The sequence below is a fragment of the Vulpes vulpes genome, chromosome 4 (assembly GCF_048418805.1).
Source record: "Vulpes vulpes isolate BD-2025 chromosome 4, VulVul3, whole genome shotgun sequence".
Lineage (NCBI taxonomy): Eukaryota > Metazoa > Chordata > Mammalia > Carnivora > Canidae > Vulpes > Vulpes vulpes.
In genome coordinates, this window is record NC_132783.1 from 33,397,551 (window position 1) to 33,410,533 (window position 12,983).

Sequence of the window (12,983 nt, forward strand, 5' to 3'; positions counted from 1 at the left end):
CTGTCACCATAGGTGACCTTGTAATAATGCCTTTCTCTTGGAGTACATGTAAATGACAACTTTGGTGGCAGCACAGTCTGCCCACAGTCTGCCCACCTGTATTAATCAGAAACCACCTGCTAAGGGAAGTACTGAATGCTCAGACCACATTCAGTTGTACTGATGGTGCTTGGAGTGGATCATGCAGCTTGCCCCCATGGGGATCAATTAATGCTGAGATTGTCAATGGCTCAGCATAGATTTCCTCTCCCACTGGCTTATCAGATTCAGCCAAGCCCAGCAGTCAGCCCCTGAAAGAGCAGTACCCTCTTCTGCTTCTCTAATCACTCCAAGAAGCTTACCTGAAGGGCCATTGCTAATTGAGTGATTTTGTGGCCCTAATTTGCCATACCTGGAACTAAACTGATTATTTCTCCTTTAACTGATTATTTCTGATTATTTCTAAACTGATTATTCTGTGGCACTTGGGAAGAAAAAGAAGAAAATGCTACCCAATTGGGGGCTCTGAGTTTTCACTAGGGAGAACACAGAACTTAAAGGAATTTGGGCTGAAGAGACAAAGGATGCCATGTAACAAAAAGACAAGAGAAAAACTTCAGTAGATAGAACACAACATACTGCCCCTGGGGAGAACTAGAACAAGCAGCAGTGAAGCATGTTCTGGAGGTACCTGCTGTTCCCTGACAAGGGGCTAACACCTGCCAGTGTGTGCTCAGGCTGATGGGTACAAATAACTAGCAAGCAAAATCACACTGTTGTGTTTCTGGCCAGTAAATAAGGAAAATGCATAAACTAAGGTATTGAGAAACAATGGAACATAGGGCACTTAATCTTGAAAGAAGCATAAATGACAGATTACAAAAAATTTAAGACATCTATAGGTACCTAAAAGTGACTGTAAAAAATGTGTGTGCCTATATACAAGAATGTAAGGCAAAGGCTCCTCCAGAATGTTTTCCCATCACATAATCCTCAACAACAAAAGAAATGGGTAGTATGTATTTTGTGTAGTAATCTTATTTCTGCAACAAATAGAAAATCACTAAAAATACAAAGAAAAATATTAAAAGCCCATAAAAGGGACACACTTATAGAAATAGAGGAAAATTTATTCAAATGCTAAAAAGAAATCTAAGGAAAAAAGATTTTCTCTCCAAAACTGGCTATGGAAGAAATAAGAAATACTTTAACTCTCTAGACTTTGTGATCAAAACTTCCCAAACAATGACCTATCTAAAACTATGAATGGCATAAACTATGAAATGAGCAAAAGGCCAAATTCTTATACCCCAATAATGATGCAATCAGTATTTATCAGTAGGAGAGGATTTATTTTACAAACGGCATGTGAATGCAGCATGAGAAATGTGTCAATTGAACCAATGAGATGACATATTTATGGAAACCATAGAAGTCTATGAAAACTGATGAGGCACAAAAGCCTAGTTTGAAAAAAAAGTATGTGCCACCATTCAGAAGTTGCTTCAATTTTTTAATAATTGAAATTTACGTGCACCAGCCCACTTGCACGCTTTGTTCTTCTTGAACTAAACTGTTTTCTTGTAGCCTCATGTTTACTGAAGCCTAAAATTAGAACTGACAGCAATTCACTGCAACAAAGTGGGCTTCCTCCCCTGCCCGTCCGCCTGCAGCCCATGTCCCATTCATGCCCTAGAAATCCACTCATCTCTCGGTGGTCATCTGCCAAGAGAAGAAAAATAGGGCAGAGATGAAAACATGTCGTTCAGGCAGGGGAGTTGAGAGCAAACCTGCTGGCTTCCCCCTTCCCCCAGTGCCCCCCATCAGGACCTCACCTCTGTACTGCTGGTCCTCGCCCTTGTCCTCCTGCGACACATCTGACGCCTCCAACAAGAGTTGGTCCAGCACTTGCTTGCACTCTTGCAGTAGTGTAGCTATAGCTTTTTGATTATTCATGATAATTACTCTTCCTCAATGATGAGTCAAGTGTCCCCGGGTCTATGGTGATCAATTACTCAGAAGAAGACATCGATTCTCAATAAAAGAGTCCCTTCAAGGCGGAGGTACCTGGTGAACAAAGGCGGGAGAAAGATGATTAACTGAAGCATCATCAATTATCTGTAAGACTCAAGCAGGGAGGGATAATAGGGCAAACACATGAAAATACATGACAGCCCCTGAAGACTTTATTAGGGGAGTGTGTGAAATTACTGCAGGGCCTGGTCTAGATGGGCAGCACCTCGAAGGCGTCAGAGAGCAGAAGGGAGAGGCTCCTCGTGCAGACCTTGGTTACCCGCAGTGATGTCAGTGGAATCCCACGAAGCCAAATGAAATGAATATACCCTATGATTTATGTATCTCCTGCATACTTTACATCAGTGTCTCTGGATCCCAGTGGCACCACACTTTCTGTCTGTCTGTAAGTCTACAGGAAGCATCTGGCTAACAGTTCTAATATTCAGATACAGGCCCATGGTGATATGAAGTTTACCATTCTCATAACCCACTACTGAGTTCCCCTGTGAAGTATTCTTCATGGTACTTAGCATCATATAATTTGGACCAAGATAGGCAATGACAGATACCAAATTTAAGCTCTTCACAGCCAGGCAGGTTGCCAAATAAAATAGAGAAATGGTATCTTAGATAACTCAATTTCCTAGATCTATCATATGGATGAGTTTATTATATGGATGGGTGAATCTACTTATATTGCTATTTAACATATGTACAGTTGAGAGATTTCATATGTAAATGTGAATATGCTGTAATAATCTATGGCAGTCAAGGTAATTTAAAGAACAAAATAAATTACTGACAGTACAAAAATGCCTGGCAAATAAATACCAGAAAGTCACTAGATTAACAAATCTTTTTGTCTGCCTTCCCTTTATTAAAGAATGTACATTGTAAACAAAACAAACTTCCTTTTGTTTTGTTTATAATGAACAAATGAAACAAAGAAACTCTTTCTGAGTTTGTCAGAATAGAATGTGGAGCTGCTGTCTGGTTTAGACACCCTTAGAGGGCACATAGAATTTTATTACCAAAGCAAGAGAGTCTGAAAGGGAAGAGAGTAACAGATAAATGGATGGCTCCAGTCCCTTTGTCTTCTAACTTAATACATGCAATGAAGTAATCATTGAAAATCTTAAAGCTGTGAATTATTGTGTAAGTGTTGGATAAAAAGGCCTCACTTTAAGAAGCTAGTTTTGAATTTCAAAAAGCAAGATAACATTTTTTTCTAACTTTTTTTTTTCTAAGACTTAACAGGAACACAAAATGAAGGATGAGCTAATTGTATAATCTACACTTTTCATTTTTCATTCTAACGTGACTGGTATACTCTATATGCTTTGGATTTAAACACACACACACACACACACACACACACACACACACACACACATTCTTTATACAGATAAACTGCCAAAACAGAATTTTAGGATGTTACAGGCTTGTTTCATTAAAATAATTGTGTATTGTTGGTGAAGAATATAAGTAGAGTATTTGAATACAAAATTCTTATGACTTGAAAGAATATTCACAAAAATTGAGATCATAAACCCCCCCCAAAAAAGTTGAGATCGTGAGGAATTAGTTACTAGAAATATTTAAGCATAACTATAAATTAAATTTCTCTTCTGTGTAAGACGTTTGAGAAATTACTCCTGTATGGTTTGGGTTGTTGGACTAACTGGTTTTCAATGTCCCTTTTAGCTCAAGTGTTTTTAAGTCAATGTTGTGTAGTAAGAGCTGACCATTAGCTTGTCTTTCTACGAAAGGAATCAAGAAGTAAGGGCTGGTCAGAGAGCTAATTAGTGGACTAGTGTGCGTAAGAGGCCATGTAGCTATGGCATTCCATTCCCACCATTCTTGAAAAAGGGAGATGTGGCTAGAATGGGAGGTTAGGTTGGTGATTGAGAAATGCAGTTGGTGATTCGGAAAGTTAACAAACCTTGCTTGAAATTAGCTATGGGTGAATAGGACGCATTCCCTTTTCTTCAAATAAAACCAAGAAGGAGGTTCTTTTTTTTTCTAGGATCCTTTTTAGGACTTCGTGTAGAAAGAGGGGTATAATAAGAAAATATGAAGAGTTCATGCACAAAGAAATAATACTGTACTGTAATATACTTTTACATCATCCCTTTGTCTAAAAGGCATATAGTAATGTTTTATTGGTGCCATATTATCCTTTTAAGGTAGAAAGCTTAAAAGGTCTTTTGTTATACTGAAAAATTAAAATAAATCTTAATTGCTCTGTTTCTGTAAATGTTTAAACAGAAATAGCATGTAGTAATAAAAAGCAGACTTGGTTATAGGAAAACTGTTACACATAATAGTGTTCAATAGATATTTGTGACTAATTCTATTTCATTCTCATCTTTAAGTATTTGTGATACCTTTGAGATTCACTTTGAGACTCATTTTTCTTCTCTGTATTTTATGGGGGTTAAGTGGGAATAATTGCTAATATATTTCTAGGTCTTAAATTACATACTCAGCAGCCTATCTATTGCTGAAGAACATCTGATACTTATTTACTGAATAATTCCTGGCTCTTTTGAGAACACTTAAGTATAATATTTTTATGTACACTTTTTTCTGTGGTTTAGAAATGTTGGCTTGAATCTTAGAGGTGGATTACTAAATAAATATAACTCTGCTTTTGTTCCCTCACTTGAAACCCGGATGCTTAATGCACAGGATCATAAATCTCCTCCTTTTGTCTAAGTGCTGTGAAAGAGAGATAAGCTATGTGGTTCTGTGAGGGAAAACAACAGGACTTGACCTAATAATTTGGGTAAAACAAGAGAAGGTGAATGGGGGATTCCCTAAGGATGTGATGTTGGAATTAAACTCTGTAAGAAGAACAGGGCTTAATGAAGTTAAAATGGTGAAGAACAGCTCTGATGTAGAAAGAAATATAGAGGAAATGAAAGAAGGCCAAATTAGTTGACCTAGAGATAAAAGGAGAAAGTTGATATGGGGTGAGTTTGGAGAGTTAAGTAGGGGTTGTTCAGGTTGTTTAGCTGGCACCTGTGTGCCAGGTAAGGAATTTTGTGTTTACCCTAAGTGTCATAGGACACTACTGGTAGCAGGAGGAACATGAGCAGATTTGCATCTGGAAACATTCATTCTGTTTGGATTGTAGCGTATATTAGGGGAAGAGAGGAAAAAGGTGATTGCAGGTAGATCAGTTGGGCATTTATTGCAACAATCCAGGTGAGAAATATCAGATCACCAGACCAGAGTAATAGAGATACAGAAAATTGGACAAATTTGAGGGCTGTTTAGAGAATAAATGCAGTATTGCTGTTGGATGGATATGAATGTCCTTGAAAGGAATCCTGAGGTTTTTTTTTTTTACTTCACCATAGCTCAAAGTGGAATGGATAATTTTACCATACTTTGAGACAAGGAACATAGAAGAGATCTTCTAGGAAAAGATATAAATACATCTTACATTTTGTATTTCTAGCAATAAAGATAGTAAGGAAAATAGGTCATACTGTCCAGAATAAGCAATTGGATTTTATTTTATTTTATTTTTATTTATTTTTTTTAGCAATTGGATTTTAACCAAGAAAGTATTTCTAAAAAAACAAAAAGAGATTTCTGAGATAATTAATATTTAGTACTTGTGACTTCCCAAAATGTACTGAGGATATTCTTTATACTTTTTGAAAGTTATAGCATTTTCTCTTTTCCCTGCAGAATTCAGGAAAGACAATAGGAAAAAAATACTGTAACATGAGAAACACTTTGGAATCCAACCATCTGTCCAGACTTGTATGGTTCATTGTTAAGCATAACAGAGGCTGAAGCCTAGGAAATTTTCCTTCAGGCAACAGTCCTGCTGGAAATTGTGGTCAGCTTCCTTTATAAAAGAATCATTTTCAATTTCAAAACATAACAATTTTTTGCTCCCTGAACTGTGGCATTCTGCGAGCTGTACTTATTTCTAAATTGAAGAACGTTAGTTTCCCTATATTTTTTGTAATGTATGGATTAGTTTTTCTATTTTGACATCCCCCTATATATTTTTTTCTAAAAATTAAACAGAAAGAGGTCAGCAAAAGCAATAGGACATACAAGTAGATACCTTTAGAATAACACTAGATACCCAACAAAGTTTAGAATCTAAGGCACACAGGCATACCCATACCCAAATGATCACGTGTTCATACATTCCATGTTTGATTTTGATACTTGTGTACTTCATTTCTATTGGTGACCTAGAATTTAACTGAGTGGCTGAGTTACAATTGACAAATCAGCAATCATTAAAAGTTTTATTCAAAGCCCCATTTCTTTTGGAATTCGTGAGGTTTTTTTCCTTGGACAATTAGTACCCAGATGGGGGATAAATTAGGGAAAATAAAAGAATTCTAAAGGTCTACCGGCTGACATTCTGAAATAATCCACTGGCCATCTACTCATAATTCTTAAACTAGAAGATGTGGGGAAGATAAAGAAGTAGGAAAGATGGTCTATACTGTCAAGGAGTTTATAAATTACAAGAATAAGACATAAATACTTTGAAATGAACCACACAAGGCATATTTAACATGATTATAGTCCAAAAGCTCAGTCTAAAATATCTTTGTTGGAATTCAATTAATGACCAGTTTCATAATTCATAATTTCATAATTTCACAATTTCATAATTCATAAGCAAACCCACAGAGCTCATTTAATTCATATGTACATAAATAATTACACTAAACATACTTTTTGATCTACATTCAAAATCACCTATCATATTGCTTCTATGAGAAAATGTATTCTGGTCTCCAACATAGAACAACAAAATGCATTTCTCCAATCAGTCACTAGCAATGACAATCCAGCTTTTTTCCACCCTTTCACCCTCCCCTGAGTAACCCTACATACAAACTCTGACCATACTGCCTCTGCTACTGGTTGGTGCAAGTAGGGAAACAAAAGGAGAAAGAGAAGTCTGATTGGAGTGTAAGACAACTGTGTGCCTTGGATAGATATTTCTGGGTAATGGCCATTGTTAGCATTTTAAAATTGAATAGAAAGGGAGAAGAGAGGGCAACTCTAAGTCACCAAAACCTGAAAGAGTAGACTTCTATTTCTAGCAGTATGGAAGTCTAAACATCCTGACCAATATTCCCACTGAAAACAAGTAAAAATGCTGGAAAAACACTTTAACACCTCTAAAATGTATCAATAACATGGTAAGAAAGGAGAGACTACTCAGAAAACACCAACCAAGTACAAGTGGAACCCAGAAAGTTAACGAACACAGAAACTAGCCTTTGCCTTGAGTGTATTTGCAAACACTGTAAGACAAAACTTTGGTTTTCACTATCTTGGAGTGTGGAAAGAGAGGAAATAAAACCAAAGGCCTCCCCAAGGTGGGACATATAAGAGGAAACTCTCCCTTGCATAAAACTCATGTCCTAAAAGGTTGAATCTTCAGTGTAAGGGTGAGCTAAAAATAAGTCCCTATCCTCTCCTGCCACCTCCCAAGAAATTTGCCTGTGGCAAAACATACTCCTTCTTAGAGGAAAGTGAAATGTTTTCCCCTTGAGAATTTGAAGTCATGAGATCCACAAAACCTCTACCTGATAATTACTTTAAAATACGTTATTTAAAAATGATCCTAAAGCTTCAGGAGGACACACCTTGTAAACTCCAATTTATAACATAATGACATCCCCACCTTAGATCATGCAGATTTCATGTAAATTCTTAAATTAACTATGTTTATTGAAAACATGTCAAATACCTAGACATCTTTTTCATTTATTCTTTAGCTTTTATACAATGTTTCTCAAGATCTCCAGAGATAAATAATATTCTAACCCTGTGTTTTCTATTTAAAATAGCTACAGCAAATAAGAGGTGATTTTACATATGTGAAGTCCATGGAAAAAAAAGAAAGGTTCTAGGTTTGTAGTTTTCCAGGCAATTGGTGGAATGAAACATAATCTTCTCAAAAGGAATCCAGCTTCAAAATAAGCTTGAAAGAATTTCCATCTTTAAAATACCAAGAAATATGAGTTCTTGATCAATGCTCACAAAATGCATAAGGTAAGAGGAAATAATGGGTGAAAGAAGAAACAACAGATAGATCAGAACTTCAAAGAATTTAGGTAGTGGAATTATCATATATAGACTATAAAATATACATGTTTAAAGATCTGAAAGATTACGTTGAATGTATGAGTTATGAGTAAGAAAGTATAAAAAGGCATAGGAAGGTTGAAAAAGAATCAAATAGAATTTCTATAAATGAAAAAATAATAATTTAAAATTTAAAATTCCATGAATTAGGTTTGGTAAAATACTAGTTCTGGTTGAAGTTAGAATTTTTAAACTCCTTGATAAATCAAAACATCTCATCTAAAATGCAACAAAAGAAGACCGAGAGATGGAAAATTCAAAAGAGAAGTTAAGAAACAGAGAGCATTCATGGAAAAACTCTAACATGTGTCTCATGAGAATCCTAGATGGAAAGAAGGGGAGGAAGCAAGAGAAATGTTTGGAGAGATAATGACTAAGAACTTTTAGAACAGGAGAAAGTAATTAAAATATCTATAATCTTCAAGCAGGTTAAAGAAATAAATAAAAATCTATACTTAGAAATATCTTAGCAAAACTAGGGAACACCAAAGGCATACAGAACATCTTTAAAGTAGCCAGAGAGAAAAGACAAAGTAACTTCAAAGAAACAACAATGAATTTATAGCTACCTACTGAAAGCAACAATGGAAACTAGAAGACAATGAAAGGATATCTTCATATGCTGGGGGAGAAACCTTGAAAAATAAAAATATTTAAAAATAAACATCAACAGGTTGTTACTAAACAAATCTCTAAAGTATCTACTTTAGGTAAAAGGAAAGTGATCACAGATGAAGGGCCTGAGATTCAAGAAAAAATACTATGCAATAAAAGGTGACTTGTTGGCTAAATATAAATATTGACTGTATAAAGCTACAACAATAACAACATATTATGAGATGAAAAATAGAAAAATACACATAAAAACAGCATATATATCAGGAAGAGAGTGATGTTAAAGTGTTTTAAGATCTTGGATTTGGTAGGATGAAGGGAGATATTAACTTTAGACTGATAAAACTTTCTAAGGTGATCCTTAAAAAGCTTAAATAAAAAACTATAACTTTTAAACTAGTAGAAGGTAAAAACTTTTTGAAAAGAAACAAAACAATCCAAAAGAGGCAAGAGAGGCACCTGGATGGCTCAGTTGGTTGAGTGACTCACTTTTGATTTCAGCTCAGGTCATGATCTTAGGATCTTGGGATCAGGTCCCACATTGGGCTCCATGCTCAGTGCAGAGTCTGCTTGTCCCTCCCCACTGAGCAAAGAGCCCTGCTCATACACTCTCAATTTCTCTCTCTCTCTCTCTCATAAATAAATAAATAAATAAATAAAATCAATCTTTAAGAAGAAGACAAGAAAAGAAAGGGGAAAAAACTAATGAAGAGTCAGGATAAATTTTTTTTAAAGATTTTATTAATTTACTTATTTGTGTGAGAGAAAGAGAGTGGGAGGGAGAGAGAATCTGAAGCAGATGCCATCCTGAGCATAGAGCCTGACGCAGGGCTTGATCTCCCAACTCCAAGATCATGACTTGAGCTGAAACCAAGAGTCATTTGCTTAATGACTGAGCCACTCAGACACACCAGAATAAATTTAAAATACAAAATATGATGGTAGAAATAAATTTGAATATATCAGTACTTCCAATAAATATAAATGAACTAAATGCTACAGTAAAAAGATAAAGATAGATTTGATTTTTAAAAATAGTTACATGGATTTACTTAAAGCATAAGAATAAAGAAAGCTCAAAGGTAATAATATAGAAAACGCTGTTTTAAAAAATACTAACTAAAAGAAAGTATACGTATATTAATATCAGACAAAATAGACATTAAGGCAAAAAAAATGTTAATGAAGATTAAAAAGCCACTTAATGATACATGGTTCAGTTCACCAGGAAGTTATAGTAGTTTTAAACTTGTAGCATCTAGAAGCATAGCTTTAAATATATATGAAACAAAAAGTGAAAGAACCATAAAGAAAAATATGCAAATATATAATCATAGAGATAAAATGTGGAATTCAAAGTGGAACATAGAAGGAAAATTTTTTATTACTATTTTTAAAAAATATTTTTATTTCTCTATTCATGAGAGACACACAGAGAGAGGCAGAGACATAGGCAGAATGAGATGCAGGGTCCCCACGGGAAGTCTGATGCAGGACTCGATCCCAGGACCCCAGGATCATGCCCTGAGCCAAAGGCAGATGTTCAACCACTGAGCCACTCAGGTGTCCCTTTATGAAAGGAAATTTATAAGCAAAATACTTAGAAATAAAGAATGTTCGAAAATTAATGAGTTGAGCTGAAATAACCAAAAGGAAATAAATAGAAAAAATAAATGAAAAAAGTAAAAGGAAATACAAATAAGAACAGAGATTAATGTAATAAAAAACAAATATTCAAAAGGAAGTTTCACAAAATAAAGTTCTTTCAAAGGACCACTGAAATTGACAAATTGTTGGTAAACTTGATCAAGAGAGAACAAATCATTTTAGGAGGGGGCATTACAGATGCTACAGAGATTTTTAAAAAGCAAATAAGGGAATATTAGAAACATTTTTTTACCAACAAATTTGAAAACTATAAAATGGGCAATTTCTATAAAAGCATAACTTACTTAAAAGAAACCAAGAAGAAACAGAAAAACTTTATGGTCCTATAATCTTTTTTTTTTTAAGTTTTTATATATTTATTTGAGAGAGAGTGAGCAAGCCAGAAAGAGAACACGAGCAGGGGGAGGGGCAGAAGGAGAGGAAGAAGCAGATTCCCTGCTGAGCAGGGAGCCCTTGCTGGTGCTCCATCATGGGGCTCCATCGGGGAGCTTGATCCAGGGACTCTAGGATCATGACCTGTGCCAAAGACAGATACTTAAACAACTGAGCTACCCAGGCACCTTGTATGCTCCTATAATCTTACAGAAATGTAACTAGTAGTTGAAAAATCTTCCTACAAGGAAAACACCAGGAATATACAGTTTTACCAGCAAAATCTTACCAAACATTCAATAGGCCAATAAATCCAATCTTATGCAAAATATCCTTTAAATCAGCAACAAGTGGCTAGAAAATGTAATTTAATAAAAATATGTCTTTTACCATGGCAAAAATATGTAAGGTATAATAAAAATATATATGTGTATATATATATGTGTGTGTATATATATACATATATATATATAAATATATGAGGTAACCTAAGAATAATTCTAATAATAAATATGTAAGACTTCCAGAGAGAAACTATAAAACCTACTTCATTGAAAGACATTAATGAAAATCTAAATACATTAGGAGATATTCTGTGGTAGGGTCCTGGAAAACTCAGTATTGTTAAAATATCAATTTTTCCCAAATTTATCTATCTTTATGCAATTCCAATCAAAATCACTACAGCTCTATGTGTATTTGTGGTCAACCTGAAAAAATGATCCTAAAACTTATGTGGGAGGATAACATTCAAGAATATTCAAAATACTTTTAATGAAAAATAACAAAGAAGGAGGGGGAATGTCATAATTTTTGTCAATAATTAACATAAAATCATATTAAATGATGCAAAAGTTATTGGCACTAGGCTAGGCAAATTGACCTTCTAAATAAAATAGAGTCCAGCAAGAGACATATGTATATATGGAAATTCAGTTTATTACACTACCTCAGCATATGATATTGAGCTAATTTATTTATTTTTTTTAGATTTTATTTATTTATTTGACAGAGAGAGAGAAAGCACAAGCATGGAGAGCGGCAGGCAGAGGGAGAGGGAGAAGCAGGCTCCCCACTGAGCAGGGATCCCAATGCCTCCATCCCAGGACCCTGGGATCATGACATGAGCTGAAGGCAGATGTTTAACTGACTGAGCCACCCAGGTACCCTGCTAATTGGTTATTTTTTAAATCAATGCTAGTTAAAGACTTACATGTAAAAGACAAAAATATCTAACTTCTAAAGGGGAATATCTAAGGGAGAACATCCTTTTGATCCCTTAGTTAGGGAAGAATTTCTCAAACATTTGTAAAAAAAAAAAAAAAAAAAGCAAATGACCAAAGATTGATATTTAATTGGAGGGATAAACTTCTGATTAGTAAAATGACACCATAAAGAAAGTGAAAAGACAAGTCCTAAACTGGGAGAAAGTATCTGTAATGTATGTAACTGACAAATAATTTCTCTTTAGAATATATAAAGAATTCCTATAAGTCAATGAGAAAAGGACCAATCACATAGTAGAAAAAGAATAAGCAGGCTTCCGGCTGGGGTGTGAGATCGTGGGGGAGATGGCCACGGGGACAGACCAGGTGGTGGGACTCGGCCTCGTTGCCATTAGCCTAATCATCTTCATATACTACATCGCCTGGGTGATTCTCTTGCCTTCCATCGACAGTCAGCGTGTCATCCACAAGTACTTCCTGCCCTGAGCCTATGCTGTCGCCATCCCACTGGCTGCCGGCCTCCTGCTGCTCCTGTTTGTGGGAGTGTTCATCACCTACGTGATGCTGAAGAACCAGAAGGGGACCAAAAAAGCTCAGTGAAGGCCCAGTGGGGCTGAGGCTGGTGGCACCCCTCTGCCACCCCTCCAAGTGTGGGGGTGCTCAGGACCCATCCAGGCACCATGGCTCCCTCAAGCCAGGGCTCCCTTTGGACATCCCGGGGATGGGCTGTTCAGGACCTACCACATAGGCCTGCTCCTTCCTGCTCAACTTTCCAGAAGCCAGGAAGGAGGATTACTGGGAAGCCTCCCTCTTACCCCTTTCTGGTTCAGGGCCTGAAAGATGCTGGTTGTCTCCCTCTCACCTTCAGACTCCCTGTCACCTTTTCCTCTGAGTTCTATTTTGTTTCAGTTTCCCTCCTGTCACCTGCTGATGTTGGACTTGTTAGGTTCTGAGGCACCATGC

At 36.0% G+C, this 12,983-nt stretch overlaps 1 protein-coding gene and 1 pseudogene across 18 annotated transcripts in view; one reads left to right on the top strand and one right to left on the bottom strand.

Moving 5' to 3' along the window:
- Positions 1-12,983, bottom strand: part of ALPK1 (alpha kinase 1) — a 129,566-nt gene that overhangs the window by 56,463 nt on the left and 60,120 nt on the right. For all 18 annotated transcript variants that reach the window (XM_072755407.1, XM_072755410.1, XM_072755411.1 and 15 more), the window contains one exon: positions 1,815-2,046. In XM_072755407.1, coding sequence (XP_072611508.1) covers positions 1,815-1,935 — 121 coding nt within the window. In that variant the 5' untranslated portion in view covers positions 1,936-2,046. The remainder of the gene's footprint in view (positions 1-1,814; positions 2,047-12,983) is intronic.
- Positions 12,339-12,636, top strand: LOC112930991 (dolichol phosphate-mannose biosynthesis regulatory protein pseudogene; annotated as a pseudogene).